Source organism: Sylvia atricapilla, chromosome 3 (assembly GCF_009819655.1).
Source record: "Sylvia atricapilla isolate bSylAtr1 chromosome 3, bSylAtr1.pri, whole genome shotgun sequence".
Taxonomy (NCBI): domain Eukaryota; kingdom Metazoa; phylum Chordata; class Aves; order Passeriformes; family Sylviidae; genus Sylvia; species Sylvia atricapilla.
Window position 1 is genome coordinate 58,163,764 of NC_089142.1, and position 18,652 is coordinate 58,182,415.

Below are 18,652 nucleotides of genomic sequence, written 5' to 3' on the forward strand. Positions count from 1 at the left end.
AAAAAGAAGACAGAGATAAACACATCAGACTTTGTTTTGATGGGTGCATCTGTCTTACTTTACCATTTCCCTTTAAATGAAAAGTTTGATGAGACCATCCATTGAGTCCTTGAGTCCCTGTTCCCTTCACCCAAGCACCCTTCATAATTAATTTTTAATTGATCCTGTGCTCTCGGTGATTGATGGAGAGACGGGAAGACTGATTCATGATCAGAATTCGATTTTACTCAGGTTTTCTAAGTCTTATATACCATTTCAGTAAGGTTAATAATTTCTACTACAATAATTAGGTTAAAAGACCATACAAGCAACTTATGCATTTTACAACATCTTTATCGTAGGGGTTGATTAACTCTTTTCCCTTAAGCAGGTTTAATCCCATCTTCTCATGAGTTCAAAGTTCTGTTTGTCCTTGCCACGGCATCCTAGTCACCAGACTAGTTATGCTAATTAAGTCTGTTTTACTCTTGGTCTTGTGTATTTCCACACTGTGCTTCTGTTAAAAGCATTCCTGATGTCTAGGTTTCTCCCAAGACTTAAAATCTAGATTCCTTTTCCTCCTTGGTACTGCTACCACTATCAGTGGTAGCATAAGCATTAGAGGGAGGGAATAAAAGCCATTATACTGCTTTTATTTGGCACTCATTATCTGCAACACTATATCCAGTCATTACAGGAAATATATTAACGAAAGTGGAGAGCCACCAAGGCCAGACCCCATGCCTTGTGGCTGGAAGAAGTGGATTTGTTCCGCCTGGAGGAGAAAGGGCTTTTAAGTCTGCATGACTTACAAGTCTACAAAGAGGTTATCAAGGCTCTTTATTCAAATGCCTGATGGAAGACTGAGAAATGGAAGTAATAAACTGGAGCAGAGGAGGTTTTGACTGGATGTAGGGGAGGGAAAAAGCATGATGATGAAAATAATTAAGCAGAGAGAAGTTGTGCCATCTCCATCTTTGGAGATTTTCAAGACCAGCATTGCATAAGTCCTGGAATGAGCCGACCTCGATTTGAGTGGGAGGCTGGACTAAAGTAATTTTGAATTGCACATAGTACTTTTATGTGGTCACTTAAGACCTTTAATTCAAATGATTTAACTTTCCTAAACATTTCCCAATAGCTAAATTTAAAGGGTTTTTCTGAGAATACACTGTGATGCTCTGCAGTAAACAAGCTTTTGTTGTCTTGTCTTTGGTAGGGTAAGAGTACACAAAGACAACAGCAAGATGGTAGGATAAAGATAATTGTCCAATTTATTGCTAAGTCGGCCTTTGGGAAAGTTCTCTAGGCTTTCCCAGATAGGCCTCCCTGTCAACTGAACACAAAACTGTGAAGATGTGATGGTATTATCAGCTTATGTTAGAAAGTTAGAAGGCAGTTCAGGAGCATTGGAGATTCCAGTTTCAGATAGTTTCTGGTCGGTAGACAAAGAAAATAATTACTGTAGACTAAATAATAAAAAAATTAATAGAACCCAGTATTGCAAAGATACTTAGCTCCTACAGTTCCCGGTGATGTCAGTGGTGTCAGTGGAGCTGAATCTGCTTTCTACCTCTGAGAAGACTCAGATCTGACAAATAAAGCAGAAATTTCTAGGTCATGCCTTGTAATATCTAAAGCTGGGTATGTAACTTCACCTAAAGTACATTACCTAAAGGGATGCTTCTTTTTTTTTTTTTTTTTTTTTTTTTTTTTTTTTTTTTCCTTGTAGAGTAGCCTGGTCTTTCACACTCACAGCAGATAGCAAAGCAAAAGAGATTAGGAGCTACTTAGAATCTCTTAAATTTATATAATTTTTATGAATCCTTTATCATATGAACTCAGTTGATGGGAAAGAGGCACATGTGTTAATTTAAGCACATGGAATATGTGTTGCTGGATTAGGGGCATTTGTCCAGACATTGTAATTGTCAGAAAGATTGGAATGGAATATTGATTTTGCAAACTACAGTGTATTGAACTATTTTTGTGGCATAATTCTTACTTGCTATAAAAATGTCTGTCTTAGGAGGCACCATAAGGCATGCTAAATGGTCTGATTTTACAAATAGCTTCCTGTTTCTTTTTTCCTTCTGGTTTTAGACATGCAAATTTTCCAATTTGTTCAGACTGCATAATATTTTGAAATGTTTTAAAGCTGGCTGCAGTAGTTTTGTGGATTCTAGGAACCAAAAAATATCTCAGTCAGACATGAAGATGTGGGGTTTTTTTAATATGGGTCATTTGTGTTTTGATCCAAGGAAACTTTTCATTTCTGCAAAATTCTGAAATTCTTAAACAAACTTTTATTGGGGCATTAAGTTTATGCAAAAGTATTAAAAGTATCCTCTCCTACAGAGAGGAAATTAATCTTTCTGTAGTTGTGGGCAAATATGTTGTATCAGAAGCATTGCAACTTGTCCTGATGCCTTGAAGAGTGCAAAGAAATTTCTCAGTCTGCAATCAGAAGGGAAGATGTCTGCTTTGTCTGAGGGTCTGGTGTGGGTTCAGAGATAGCTACAGGTTCACAACAGCACATCTGTGTTAAGACTTGAGGCAGGTGTCTCTATGCTGGTAGGCTTCTTGTCATAAAGAAATTAGGATATGCTCAAGCTATTTCATGTTATAAATCATAGTCTGTTCCCTTGAAATTTCTTTTGTGTTTTCCCGTAGCAATGATCTTTCTAATTTTGTTTATGAAAGCCATATCTAAAAAGTTTTATATTTCTAAACAGAAGATCAGATCACTCTGATCATTAAGTCTTATACATTAAAACTTCACTCAGGAAGGCCTAATAAAAGTGAAAGTAGGTATCTCTTGTAAAAGGTAGCAATGGAAACGACCAAAAGATCTGCAGAATAAATTTTCACAAAAAAAAAAAATAATAATAATATGAACTAATTCTTAAGCTGCAGGTTGAGTGGGCAAGATGAAAATTAGTGAGTGGGAATGCCTAGTACTGTGAGCAGAAGGAGATGGTTAATTGCCATACTAATGAACACTCTGAGATGTTCCAAACTCCAGCTTAATGCTTCAATGTAAAAAGTTACTTGATATGTGGAGGGAACTGATGGTTTTAATAAGTCATACAAACATGATTTTGGCCTCCTAGGTCCTTCTTGAGCTCACGATAGGCTTATTATTTAAGGAGGAATTATGTAGACACAGAACATCTAGAGAAGTGTGTTGGAACATTAATGGTTGCTCAGCCTAGAAACAAGTGCAAATGGTTAGGGAGGGAGATGTGCAAAGAATTGGGACCCTTTCAGTTAAAGAGAAAAAAAGAAAAGAAAGAGGAAGCAAAGTAACAAAAGCAGAACACATACACACAAATCAAAATGTAGTTTTAAACAAATCTATTCCTCAATATACAGATTTGGTTGAGTCAATTTAAAATGTTCCACCAAAATGATGACTTTGTGATGAGTTTCTGAAATTGATTTTTTTGGAAATACGGTACTTAATAGTTCATTTATTTTACTTGGAACACTTGGAAAATTTTAATCACACATGTATCAAATGTACACAGAATAGGGAGTCACATACTTGCTCTCGAGTTAATGAAATCAAACTGGAGGGTATTGGTTCAAGAGGATAAAAACTCATGGTATCACCAAGTTAAAACTCTGAATGTCTCCCCATTGATGGTATTCACACAGGAATCAAGGGAAATGTGTAGAGGGCATGGTGGAAATCTTTGACATGCTGCTGGCTACTGCTGCTCGGTTTCGCATGATGAACCTTCAAGGAGAGGAATTTGTGTGCCTTAAGTCCATCATCCTTCTCAATTCTGGTAAGTGTGTGCTTTGCTGTCACTCAGATAACTGTGGCTGCTTCTGCTTGTGGTTGGTTCAGCACTGCTTGCTGCCCTTAATGCCATTTTCATTTTGAGACAGCAGCAATGGAAATGGGTTTTCAACACAGATGCAGGCAGGACCACCAGGCAGGGCTGGAAGTGGTCACACCTATCCAGTGATGTAGATGGGACCCAGAAAATGGATGCAGGGAGTAGATGACACACTGTGTGCAGCTGATGTGGAGGGTGGTCAGAGAAGTGCTTGGAACCAGATGCTGGCAAGTCTTGAAGCTCTGCTTATGAGACACTGAGGTAGCTGGAACAATACATAGGGCACCCAAAGGCAATGCCTAACTGCAGTGCTTAGGTGATGGCACAATAAAAGGAATTAAGGGAAAAAATGTGTTTGAGTTTGTCATGGCTTTGTTTGTATTAAATTACATGCATCTAAAACTGATGTAATCACTTTCCACTTGCTTTATAGTTTTTGGCTGTACATCTCATCCTGAAGTGCACTTCAAAAATAGATGACTAGATAACAAGTGTAAGATACAAATATAAATATGTAGGGCTAGATTATTTGAATTTAACATGAGATGCTTGAAACAAGCAAATTTAACTTGAAGTATGTGACAGAAAACTTCAGTTACACACCAGAGAATTATTTTCTGTTTGAAATGAGAAAAAACTCTAGACAATTTGTTTGTTATATGCAGAAATGAGACCCACAGTGTTCTCATGGAAATGGTTGATATCTAAAATAATAATGTAGGCACTAAAGTAAAAAAATTTAGACACAGTTCTCTGCTAAGCTGTTACCTGGTAACTACAGATGCCAGTTTTCCAGTGCTGAGGATTTATCCACTTGTAAAGTTTTTCCTGTTGTATTTGAACTTGTAGATGGTACCACCCTCCAGAGAAAACAGATGTGGAGGGCTCTATGTCCTTTTTACCTAGTTGTCTAACAGATCACTTGCCCAAATTGAAGGAAAAACAAATTTAGGACATTCACATCAAAGACTAACTGTAAATGCAGCAGATGTTGCTTTATTGATCAGGCACTTTTCTTTATGGAAGCTCGGATGTGGTCTCCTCAAAGTCCAAGCAAAACTATGTGTTTATACAATCTAATATAAAATGCTTCATGTATGTTCTATGAGATATTAAGGTGGTTCAGGGTTTGTTGTGGAAGTAACCAATTGCCAAAAAGAAACATTTGAGGCAAGCAAGTGGCATATTAGGAATGAAGGGCTATTGTTCTTACCTTAGTTGCCAGGGTGTGACAATTATAATTACTATTAGATATTTTATTTTCATTTCATTGCCCTGATAACTCTAAGAGACTATTTCCTAGAGTTAAATATTCTTCTTGGAAAGTGATGCTCCTCCAGAATTTTAGCTATCATATTCAAAGGTAATTAACTTCTTAAATAAATCTAGAATATATAATTGATTTATAAAAAAATTGAGTTTAAATTAGAAAAAATAGAAGTGGAAGTTTGAATAAAACAAATTAGATGTTCTTGTCTTGAACATGAACAACTTAAGTCATGCTCAAAAGAAATTTTGTGCCTATGTTGTACTGATCCATAAAACTAAATTTTTTATTCAGACAAAGCCCTGCCAGGCATCACCAAGTTTCCTTCATAAGCACATCTCACTGTGTTAATGGGGATTTTTTGTTACAAGATTCCTCTAAGGAAAATTTGTAAAAAAAAAACTAAAAAAAAAATCTTAAAAAAACAAAACAAAACAAAAAACTAAAAAAAACAAAAACAAAAAAACAAACAATCAAAAAAACACAACCAACCAACCAACCAACCAAAAAACCCAAAAAAACCCCAAAAAACCCCAAACAAACCAAACAAACCAAAAAAATCCCCCATCTATAGAGTAAGTGAAATCAGTGATGCTCAGAGGTAAATTTCCTTCTGCACATAAGAGAGATGGGACCACTGTAGATTCTATGTATACATGGCCACAGAATGTATATCTATGTTGCATGTCATTACCTATATGCATAAAGGTACATTTCAGTATTTGTATTCCTACAACAAACTGATTTTATAACTAGACAGTGGGAATGTGGATACAAGTTTCTGACTCTCAGACTCTCTAGATGCTCAAATTAAGAGGCATTAGACTGCAATACAGGATAAGTGGCACAATTTTGTGTATGTGTAAGAGTTGCATAAGTGTTTGGCATAGATCCTCTAAAATGTCTTCTGGAAGTGCTTTACTTGACAGAATGTAGCCAACCTCCTTACATAAAGTTCTGGACAGATAGGAAACATATGCTCTGAACCATGTGGCTGAGAGAATTGAGTTGGTTCATGCAGGGAAAGAGAAGGTAAAGGAGGGTCTTACTGCAGCCCTCAGAGAGCTGATGAGCAGGTTATGGAGGGGCCAGGGCCAGACCCTTCTCAGAGGTGCAAGAGGAAAGGACAACCTGCCATGGAGACAAACCACAGCAAGGGAGATCCTGACCAGGTAAACAGAGCAAAAACTGTACCAGTGAGAGGTTTAGCACTGGAACAGGTTGGCCAGGAAGATGATAGGATCTCAATCCTTGCAAATACTCAGAACTGAGCTGGACAAAGCTCCGGGCAGCTTGATCTAATCCTGAAGTTACCACTATTTGAGCAAGAGGATGAACAAGATGACCTCCAAACCTACCCTTACCTGATTTCTTTCTGTGAGTGCATATGTAAATATTCACAAATCTTCTACTAAAGAAACAGCAGATAAACACAAAATGAATTTTTGGCTTATTATGTCATCTGTATTATATATACATGTGATTAAACCAGCAGATCTCAAAATGATTTAAACAAGTGAATTAATTAAACAAATACAAAACTAACTACATCTCATGTTTAAAAGCATTTGCATTCTAAAGCTTTGTGTGGATTTAATTGACTGAGTATACACAAACATTTCTTTATTAAATCCTTGGACATCTGGTAGTCTCTTCACATGAAGTAGTGTTGTTTATTGCCTTTGTTGGACATTTCTGGCTTTACAACATCTTTCAAGGCTGTTTAACATCTTTACACTCCTTTTGTTTTTGTTTTTGGGTTTTTTTTTTTTTGTTTTGCTCAGTGCATGTGGAAAGGATAGAAAGTTTTGTTTGTAAACCAAGATAGATTTTTATGCTACTTCCTCAGTTTTCCTGAGATATCAAGGTGATGTGTCCGTAAGGGCAAGAACATCATTGTGTTCAGCTAAATAACAAATCTGAAGGTGCCCCTCTAAAGCACAGTAATAAACATTTTGACTAAAAAAGCAAAGCAGTATTTTTGAAAACCACATTCAGTTCAATATTAAAGGGCTGTTACTTAACACTGGAAAATAAGTATTAGAATCATGAAAGGGCATGATGCCAGATGTTTTACTTCTGAGTGTATTGGAGGAGTGGTGCTACGTGGTAAAGCAACAGGGTTGTTTTCATTTTGGACATGAAGATGTAAGTCACATCTGCCTTAGCAGTTAATTTACCTAATTAGTTAGCTGGTTAGTCCACAGAGATGGAAAGATTTGGCTGATTTGATGCATACTGGAGACCTCTTGATACATTATTCCACATGACTGCTTGTTATTTGTTTCTCCTGATGTTTTTCAATCCCTGCTAAATTGTGCTTCTTATTTATTTCTTTATTCTGGTGCCTGGATGGTTCCAGGACTGCATGGTACAGAGATGAATTTCCTCATACCTCAGCCTGTATTGCCACAGCTTCAGAGCAATTTGGTGTAGTGAAAGAAGAAGAGTGTTGGGTATTGTTCTGTGAGACTGAACTCTCAATGTAAAAATATTTTAAACTGGGGTTTATTGTGCCAGAAAAGATGTTGAAGGCATTATCTTCTACAGTAACATGCAACAGATATGTAATTATATATAGTGAGAGATATAAAATTCTATCAAGGTATGCCAAGGGCTGGTAGCACTGCAGCCCCCAAGGGATCCTGTTCTGCTATGTGTTATGGCCAGGGACCAACAGCCCTTGCTTGGTTGTAGGGTGGTGCTTTCTCTGCTCTTGCACCTGTTAGGTTTTACAGCACTGACCTACAGAAAGAGCTGGAAATCAACCTGGCAGCTATTCAATTTAGGCTTGGAAAGTCCTTGGAGACTGTTAAATTTCACTTTGCTAAGGCAATTTTCTGCACCCTCATTTGAAAACTGTGCTTGGATGTGTATGAGCGTGTGATAGCCAGCTTTTTTTTTTTTTTTGGGAAATCTCTGGTCAGTGGCCTGGGGTAGGAGCAATCACCATGAGGGTGTAGAAAGGAAAACTAAACATAACTTTCCCTGGCAGTTATTGACTGGCAGTTGCCTGATTTCTCTACGGTTACTGGGGAGTGCTTTTTTGATTTACAGTTTTTAATAGATTGTAGACTAGGCCTAGGTGAGAAAAAATTACTCCTAAAATATTATTTTCTTTTACTACTTCCAGCAATATGAAGCTATGGGTTATTGCTGCAAGAGCACAATAGGTTCCTATGGCTGAAATAAACTTCTCTGGAGGCATTGTGCACTTATGAGATTAATATTTCCTTCTAGTGGGTTTTGTTCTTCCAGTAATATTTAAGACTCATGCCCCTACAGGTACATGTTAAGGTATCAAGCCTTGTATTGTCAATAGGCATGTGTGAATGTGGTCCAGAGTCAGCAGAGAAAGGTTCAGCTGAGAAAAGCCCCAGGACTATTTTCTGTTTGTGAATTAATTTCAGAAAAAATAATAGCTATGAAAATCTCTGTGAGAAAAGGGATCACTGTACTATCTATCTATATCAAATTTGAAGCAATACCCGTTACCAAAATTAAGAACTCTGACTGATGATGATTTTCAGAAGTAAGTACTATGTTTTAGTTACCCTTTTGGTTTTTTAAAGCAGTTTCTTGCTTACTCTTTCCCAGAGACACTCACATTCACAAACACATTTACAGTAGTTCCTTTTAGTACTGAAGACCCCAAATCATAAAAGCTACTTGCAAGTTACAGTAGTTCTAGGTGTCAAGGCTTGAAGTACCCAGATGATGTGAGGAGATAGTAGGTAGGCCAGGATGCTAAAAAAGTCTCACTTTGCTGTGCATCTGAGCTGTCAGGGAACTATCTTCACATCCAGTGGTAGCCCCAAGGCTGTAAACAATGAAAACAAGCTACAGCATATGTGTCTGACAGGCTATAGCATATATGTCTGTCTTTGTGTGCATGCTAGTGTTTGTGTGTCCTTTATTTTTAATAGCACTCACTGCATTCCATATTCTTCTATTTATGACGCTTTAAAAAAAGGCAAAACAAAACATTATTCCAGAAACCATTTTTTTTCCAAGGAGAAAATCCAGATCTTTTCTTGGCCCTGTGAGCTGATGCAGGAGGGCCAAAGCACAGGATTTGTCAAGTCTATTATAGACACAGGATGATAAACACTCTATGATGAAGCCAGTTTGATTGTATTATCCTATGTGCATCTTAAACCTCTGGTGACTCATGACTGGATTATGGCAATACGACCTGTTTAGAGTTATTGGTTCAGTCCAAAAGATTTAAAAACTGATGCTGAATGCAACGGTTCTCTTTTGGCAGCACAGTGTTGTTGTGACCTGATTCACATTGGCTGTGCACTGTTGTCCAGAAAATAATCAAGATAAAACAGCCCAAAATAATTTAGCCTTTCCCATTTTGAAAGCTGATGTGCTTCATGCTCCTAAGATTTAAGAGCAAATGCTCTTGTGCCTGGATTAGAGGCTCTCATAGGTAATGTAGAGGGGCTGTCAGAAGGGGAGTTTTAAGGTGTTTTGTTCTCTGGAAAATTTTTTTATCTAGCCCAAACACTCAGGCTGCTCATTTTCAGCAGTAAGTAAGCAATTCAAGACAGCTAAATTTGCACAAATTGATTTGGACAAAGTTTTTAAAGGATAGTCAGCTTTGCAGATGAAGGAGTGCACCTTTCAAGACTTTTGCTTGGTTGGGAGGACTTTGGTGAGACAAACATCCCTAAACAAATGCTGGATTTGTTTACATGTTTTGTGGTAACGTTATTCAGTCCTAGATTGACTAGAAAATCACTAAAAATCAAATATTAAACAGCAGGGAAAATGGCAAAAACTGCTAAAATCTTGGGTTGGTTGGTAAGTATTGCGGAGCTCTCAAGGGGAACAGCATCTCTTCAAGGTTTCAGAGCCAAGTGACCAAGACAAGAGCACAGCCCACAGGTAGGTCTAGCTGCAGGGGTCACCCAGCACCTGGCAAAGACCTTGGGGAGACCCAGCAGAGAAGTGGCATTTTCTTCCTCCTCCTACTTTTTCCACAGTACCCAAATCCATGCTTCAGGGTCATTCAGAGCAGTGACCTGGCTGCCAAGCATGAAAGCTGGCACACAGTCAGACCCCATGGCTTAACACAGCTTAACAGGCACCACAGGGCATACCTTGGGCAACTCTGTGTCCGCCAAAGTAATTTTTGTCTGTGGTTTGTTTGTTTTCTTTCTCCCTCCTACTCTAGGTGTGTACACTTTTCTTTCCAGCACCTTGAAATCTCTGGAAGAGAAAGACTATATTCACCGTGTCCTGGACAAAATCACAGACACTCTGATACACTTAATGGCTAAGTCAGGTCTTTCTCTGCAGCAGCAGCACAGACGACTGGCTCAGCTCCTCCTCATCCTCTCTCACATCAGACACATGAGGTGAGAGCAAGCACACAGTCAGCACTTCTATGCTGGGCCCATGAAAGAGAGGTGTCACAAATGCACATGCACACTTTTCCTTCACAGGTGGGAGTGCAAACTGTGTGAAGGGCTGTTACAAAAAACAAAACAAACCAAAACAAACCAAAACAAACCATATGAAAATATTTACCCCATGTGTCCCTTCTAATTTTCTTTTCCTCTGCCTTTTGTTTTGATAGTGCTGGTAGTTTGATAGAAAGCAGTATCTGCTTTTAATCTTATGTGTGTCATAGAATCATAGAATGGCCTCGTTTGGAAGGGAACTTAAAGGTCATCTGGTTCCAACCCTCCAGATACGGGCAGGGACAGCTTTCACTTAGACCAGATTGCTCAGAGCCCTGTCCAAGCTGGCCTTGAACACTTCCACGGTTGGGGGATCCACAATTTCTCTGGGCAGTACAACCTGTACTAGTGCCTCAGAACCCTCAGTAAAGAATTTCTTCCTAGTACCTAATATAAACCTGCTTTCTTTCAGTTAGAAGCCACCTTCTCTTGTCCTGTCACTACATGCCCTTGTAAAAAGTCCCTCTCCTGCTGTCTTCTAGGCCCCCCTCATGTACTGGAAGGCTTCTGTAAGGAGACCTCTCTTCTCCAGGCTGAACAACTCCAGTTATCTCAGCCTTTCCTCATAGGAGAGGTGCTCCAGCCCTTGGATCACCTTTGTGGCTGCGCTCTGAACCTGTTCTAAAAGGTCTAAGATTTTCTCAGGGTCAGGACCCCAGACCTGGACACAGGTGTTAGAAAAGTACTGAGTAGAATAGTAATGTAGGAGTAGCCTAGCTCTGCAAACTTTAGTCTCCTATAAGATTTAATAAAACTATTACTTTTATGCAGCCACTTTTCACAAGTGTCATGATTGCAAATCACTTTTGAAAAGAGATTTAGGATCATTATGTGAATTGTATGGATGAGGATAAATGCAGAACTACTAAATTCCAGTCTAGAGGACCATGCCTTTTGTTAATCAAAGGTGAGCTGCCTGACACACTGTTCGTAATTGCAGCAAATGATTCTCCCAAATTACCTCTTAAGGTAGTTGCTCAGTGGATGAGATGTTAACAGGATAAATTTCTGCAAAGATATTCTATAGTTTTTATTATTGTGAAACCACATGAGATGTTTCTACATAGATTTAAATTTTCATTATTTCAGGTAATGAAATTTAAATTAGGGTAAACACCACATCATAGCTACTAAAGCTGAAACATGCAGATTTTACCTCCTGAACTGATGCACAGATCTTTGGAGGAACTGTCAAGGGATGTGTGCATGGGGTTTTTTTCACTTGTGTCATTTTATAGAGTTTCTTTGTCCTTGTGTTAATGAACATTCCCCCTCCACCCCACCCCTAAAAAAGAATTGTTTAATTAAGGAAATTCCAGATGTATAGTAAAGTTAAATTTTTTTCATAGTTTTGTGAATGGATACTATTATAAATGAGCTTTTGCTAAGAAATTGGTTGAGCTTATTTTCCAGGAAGGAAAACTGTTATTTTTCTATTATGTGAAAGGCAATCCCATCCACTTAGTCACAGTGGCTAAGAGTCTGTGTGCTCTAGACTACTTTTTAGGAGAAGAGCAAAAGAGACACATGTAGAAGGCAACTTGACTACAGCAGTCTGCAACCTTCTTTTAAGGTGCTGCCTTCTGCTTGACTGTAGCAAATGTGCACAGCAAATACACTGCTAAGTTACTTGTTTTGTACAATATAGGATTGATATGAACTCAGAAAATATTATTAGCTGGTAGCTTCCCTGCCCAATAGCATATTTGGTAAGTAACAGTTGTTTCATCACAACCCACAGCAACAAAGGGATGGAGCACCTGTACAACATGAAGTGTAAGAACGTGGTTCCGCTCTACGATCTCTTGCTGGAGATGCTGGACGCTCACCGACTGCACGCCCCGGCAGCCAGGAGTGCTGCACCCATGGAAGAGGAGAACCGAAGCCAGCTGACAACTGCACCAGCTTCATCTCATTCCTTGCAGTCTTTTTATGTAAACAGCAAAGAAGAGGAGAATATGCAGAATACAATATAAACAGAAGTCAGCATATACAGTGGTGTGAGAAACCCAGCAGTGTTCTACCTAGCTCATGCTTCATTTCGTCTATAGTGCCACCTTTCAAAACACTCCAGTGACAACACCAGCATTTTCCATATGAGTGTTTGTCAAGCGCTTGCCTAAATAGATTGCTTGTTCTAAATGGAAGACATTTCATTGCCATGGATAGCCAGCAAGGATTGTCTGGCTGACTTGGTTTAAAATTTTCAGTGTTTTTATTTGATTTTGCATTTTTTATTTGATTTTGCATGTTATTTGGGTAACTAAGTCCTAATCTAAACCCATCCATTCATTTTACTATAAATTGATAGGCCATACCACCCATGCATATTGCTATCTTCATGAGTCTTTGTTAATATCCACCCAAAATCCTGAGCTCACTTAATCCTCCACTTGCTTGAAACTTTGAAGCAGTTTGGTAGAGATTCTGGATGACTTCTCGGGCAGTGTAAACAGAAAGTTGACTGGCATCTTAGTGTGCCATAGGGAAGCTGCAGTGCGATGGACTGCCTTGGTAGTTTAGTTAGATTCCTGCCTCTTTTCTTCCTACAGTATAGAGGAACTGCTGTCTGAGAATTTTACTATTTTACCTCACTGGCTTACATCACCAGACAACTCCCTCTCAAGCACATTCTGACCAAACTTTTAGGTACCCTTACCATTTCCTCCAGATGAATTGTTTTGCATGCATGCTATCTTGTCTGATCCTAGAAAGCTAAATTGTCCTGTTGCCCAAGAGTGTAAATCCAGGGCAACATGACAAACAGTGATAACATAGAGAATTATTCTTGAATCAGACTAGATGATTACAAAAATCATTAGGTCTCAAAAAAAGGTCTTCACACACATACAGGATCCAGCACTATTTTCAAAAAATCCCTCCCCCTATCTTTGGCTTTGTTGTGCTACAAAGCAAGGGGTGAGGATGCCAGTGCAAGACTGGCACAGAAGGGTGGGATGGTCCCATCCCACTCAGCAGAATGTTGTCCAGCTGTGTGTGGGAGGGCTAGTATCACAGTCAGAGCAGGAGGTTTTTCCTTGGCTTTCTTTGGCTCTTGTTGTGGCATGTTTCAAAATCCCTGCTAAGGGCCAGCTCACCTGTGACACCAGAACTGGGCAATGAGCCTCAGACGTGGTGTAGACTCTGGGACTGCATGTCCAGAAAGATAAATCTGTCTTTCTCCATGCATGTCTGTATCTCCTTAGGATATTCATAAGGATCAGTTTGATTCTTCTGACCAAGTGTAAATATACAAAAGGTCCACTGACATCAAGAGTTTCAACAAGATATGAAAGAGACTGAAGAACTCCACATGATATGCTATTCAAAGTAGGAGTTGGTGCTGCTGTTTGACTGCCTCTATGCTAGAAAATTAAATGTCAGGGAACCTTGCTGGGTACTGGAATGTGATTGTTACATATGCCAGGGATATTTTACTAATCTAATTATAAACTTTGCCTATGCTATCTGCACTTCTGGTTGACAGGTGTAGATTGGGAGTTAGCATGGACCAGGGACTATACCAATTGCTGGTTGGAAGCAACCACCCTGCTAGTGAGAGTATTTCCTAGCATGTGTGTAGGCTGCTCCACAGCAGCTGGCCACAGTGCTAGTGAAATGGTTCAGGGATGTTTTTATTATAGTTGAAACCTTTATGTTGATTGGAATATCCTGTAGAAACTAAATATAGGAAACAGTGCAAGTAATGCCATACAGGAGTGCCTATGTCTAATTGCACTCCCTGTCCCACAGGCAGAGTTTGTGTGCAGTGAGATCAAGTTTCACAGCAGTTGTGAAGGCAGCAAGGCATAGGACAGGTTTGTGCTCTAAGTCAAGAATTCAACTCTTTAGTGAATGTACATAATGGTGTCTATAATAGTTTCATGTACATATCTGAGGATATGAGCAGTTTGAAAGCCTAAAGCTACATGCTACCAATGTTGGAGATGATTTCTCGAAAACTGTGCAGCCTAAACATGTGAAGCAGTCACCGTAAATTCATAGGCCTTTTCTTGATGCATATTATGGTGTCACTTTTCTCTGAATGTGCTGAAGATTTTGTCTTTTTGTGTATTCAGTAAAAGCATGCGTGTGTGTGTATGTGTGTGCGCGAGCGCTAATTTGGTACCTAAGGGCTTTTTGAGGGCTCCTAAGTGTCATGAAAGAAAATAGAAATTTTGACTTTTTTGAGTAGCTGGTTAGCAGATGTGTTAGAAAAACCATGGGTTTATTGAAATGAGTGCAGACTAAGATCTGAATGGAGCACAGGAATCCCTGTAGTTAAATTCACCTGCTTATATCATAATCATTCACTTGTAGCCCAGTGTGCATTAGAGCTGCTCTTTAAATACTGTACATGCTACTTGATGTTCTCTAGGATAGAACACGTAAGCTCATAAGCTGGAAGGCAAATTGGTTTAAATGAATGCCTTCCTTCCTACACCCCAGAATAGGTCATTACATCAATTCAAATGTAAATTTGACCTAGAAGATAAAAGGTAATTCATGGAGAGCAATTCACAACAGGGTCAGATTTGGAAGGTACCTATATAGGGCAAGTACCTTTACACTCAAGAGATTTTCCCAGTGAAGGTGGAAAAGCATGATTTGAAGTGGTATGCAGCAGTTAGAAGGGTATCATAATGTCTTGGAATACAGAATAAGATCAGTCAGCTTAAAATAATTATGAATGCTTTCCTGGCCTCAGCCCTTGCAAGGTAACAATTTAGCTTTTAACCAGTCCTCCCATGTTTATGGCGACAACAGTGAAGGGCAACTTGGAAAGAGTGATTCCCAGTAATACATTAATTTACCTCGGGGCAGATTTAGGATCCATGTCATTAAGTTTTTAATGAGATTTTAATTGAAGCAGCACCTTAATAAATATAGTAACATTCCCAGAGTTATCTATGAATATGGCCCCCATATCAGACAGATGAATGTATTCAATTGATTAAATAAAGTCTGGGATATAAAAATGGCAACTTTTTTCATATGTAATTCTGAATGATGCTCTTATGTATGCAAACAATTGTGCCTGACATTTGGTAATTGCTATTTCACAAGATGCTATTTTATGTGTGTGTATATATATATATACATATATACTTTATATTTGCAGCTGACAAACCAGTACTACCTGAATACCTGGTGCTGGATATTACATAAAAATATATAGCATATAAAAAAAAAAAAAGAAAGAAAACTTTTCAAGGCAGCTAATTATGCTTTTACCAAAATATTCATAGTGATGTCTCTGGACAGCTAATAAAATAATTATTTTATACATTTATACATGGATTTTTTTAAAAAAACAAAAACATCAAAAAACAAAAAAACCCTCTAGAAACATAGGCAATGTAATACCAGCACAAGGCAAACATGAATAGACCAGATGAATTTGCTTTGCTTGAGAACATGGTTGTTACTGAAGTATTGCAAAAATCTTGGGAGGTAGAAGAGGAGATAGGGAGATGTGTAGCACTTAGTGGTGTCAGAATATGTGGCATTTGAATATGAGAAAACTTCTCTGGTTTATAGTGGTTTGAGCCACAAAGTTGCAGACTTTGTCTCAGGTAAAACTCCCAGTTAGGGTAGTAAGATTTGTACTCGGGTAAAATAGTTTAATGAAAGTTTCTTGGTGTGTGTTGTGATAAATTTACTATTATGTTTCAGTGACATCACTTGGTGATTTTTCTCCTTCTCTACACTGAGGGGTTTAAAAATTAATTAAAGAAATAGTCTGAACTGAGCTCCCAAGGATATATCAAAGACTGTCAGCAGATCACTGGACCTTAGTTGAAAAAAAGCAAAAAAACCTCCCAAATTATCCTCTTCATATGAGCCAGGACTTGTACTGAAGCCTCCATCCATTTCAGTTGATGCCAACTGATTCCTTAAGAGCTGTGCCAAATGTTTAATAATAAGGAAACTACCAACAAAGTAAAAATTCTGCCTCAGTAGGTCTTTAGTCTTATCACAGGCTTAGGTAAGAACATGGCAAGCCCCTCTTGTGTATATAATTTCCTGCTTTAAAATTAGAGTGCAACTCAACCTACAGATAATGGGATTTTGTATATACGGCATTCTCAGCTGAACTTGTGTGAAATGCATTTCTTACTTTGAATAAAGATGTTTATACTTCGATGTTTTCAATGCTATCTACAACCATAATATGGCTTTACAGATAGAAAGTCAACACATGTAAGAAAAAGGTGATGTTAACTATCATATTGTAATACAAAGCAATCTTTGCTGTCACCTGCATGCGTAGCATAATCTCAAATTGATCTGAGAGTTTAAAATTAATGTTTTCCCAATACTGATGTCCTACCCTTTCTACTCAAAGTTCCCTTTCATCCCTCAAATGTAGGTAGCCTTATATCCTGAAAGTTTTTTCAAAAAGTGATTGTTGCCCATAAAGGGTATTTGGTTTTGCACTGTGTTAGGAAGATATTAAATTCTTTTGCATTCAAGTGTGCCTAAAGAAATAAACAAAACTTTTAAAAAAGTTATATGCTGCCATCTTGCAAATTATAAAATCTGTAATCCTGTGTGCCTATGATTAAAAGTCTGTTTCTTCAGAAAGTGTCCATTGAAGAAAGGAAAGGGATATACTGCTGGTCACGAGACTTGCATTATAAAGCCACTTTATGTATTACCTTATTGTATGTACTATGAAACCAATGCTTTTGTGTGCACTATGTAGTCTGTCAATGCAAAGTCCTTTCTTTGGTATAGGCTCAGCTGTCATAATGTATTTGTTGAAGTATTCTGTTCTTTCACTGATGCATATGAAATTATTGACGTCTTTGGTTTTGGTGAGGTATTTCTTTCTTTGTTTTGCACCTAAAAAAGTTCTAAAAAAGTCTAAATAAAAAAATCTGGTAGGCTACCTGATCGGTGCAAGATTTTTATCAATGTATTTGATGTTGAAAATAAAGAATTAATCAGAACATGTTGTTTCATTTTGTTATATTTTGTATGTTTTAAAAATATGCTTCTCTGCTTATTGTTTTCCAGTGGACAGCAAAATGGTAAACTGTTTTTGAAAGAATAAGAATGTGTCTGTTTCTGTGTATCTAAATGAAAGTAGAAACTGTTCCTTAGTTTCTTCACTTTCCCTGAAAAGAATCAAAGACTCCATTTCTAGAGTTAACAACAAGCTAGGTGTAGTCTCTAATAATCCTAATGATGCCAAGGAAGTTAGTTAAGGACCTAGTACTTATGTCCTTTAATGTTCGTAGTATTTTGGTTTACATTCCTGTTAGTTCAGGCAATCCTCATAATGCAATGATAACAGCTTCTTCATGGGCTAAAGCATCAGTGTTTTCAGTCAGTGGGGCACCCTCCCTCATTAAAAGTCTTTTGGCCATGCTTATTCCTCAAAATTAAATTCTGTATTCTTAATAATTTTTTTTCCCTATCCAGATACTCTGGAACATTAAAAGCCCCATGAAACAGCCGTTTCTATGGCTGGAAAAGTTTTACATCTACTTCCTCTGCATTACACTGCTTGTCTCCACCACCCACGCAGTGAAGAGGAGAGGAAAATCCAAACATATAAAATAGCACTCATCAGAATGCTCACATAGAAAGAATGCCCATGGAAGGGCACTGCGTACATGTTTTTTCTTACGCCCAGCCAGCCTCCAATTACTACCATTCACCACGGCATCCTGCAGACACAGAGGCTCAAGTGTAAAAATGGTCATGAAGTCTTCAGGAAAATTGACCATCAAAATAATAACATTTGGCACTTATCTCAGCAGGAACAAGGCTAACTAGCTCTCATGTTGCTTTATGAACTCTGTGATGCAGTATTTAGGTGTCATTCTGGTAATGTCCTCATTTCTGCAGGCATACTGGTGATAAGAAATTTATATCCTGCTGTCTTCCATTCCTACACATCTGTGCACAACTTCAGAATGTTACCATTTTAAACAGATGAAAAATGTGCATGTGAGGAAAGGATGTGTTTTTAGGCATTTTTTTAGCCAAATTTTGCTATACTTTTGGGAGTAAGGTATTCAGCTTCTCTACAGATAAAGACTGAATGCTACTGTCTAGGACAAAAAAGAATC

The 18,652-nt window shown here is 38.2% G+C and overlaps 1 protein-coding gene across 1 annotated transcript in view; it reads left to right on the plus strand.

The window, feature by feature from the left end:
• Positions 1–12,772, plus strand: part of ESR1 (estrogen receptor 1) — a 158,848-nt gene extending 146,076 nt beyond the window's left edge. The window contains 4 exon segments of the mRNA XM_066315490.1: positions 3,640–3,773; positions 10,280–10,463; positions 12,310–12,521; positions 12,524–12,772. Coding sequence (XP_066171587.1) covers positions 3,640–3,773; positions 10,280–10,463; positions 12,310–12,521; positions 12,524–12,645 — 652 coding nt within the window. The 3' untranslated portion in view covers positions 12,646–12,772.
• Positions 12,773–18,652: the final 5,880 nt, after the last annotated feature.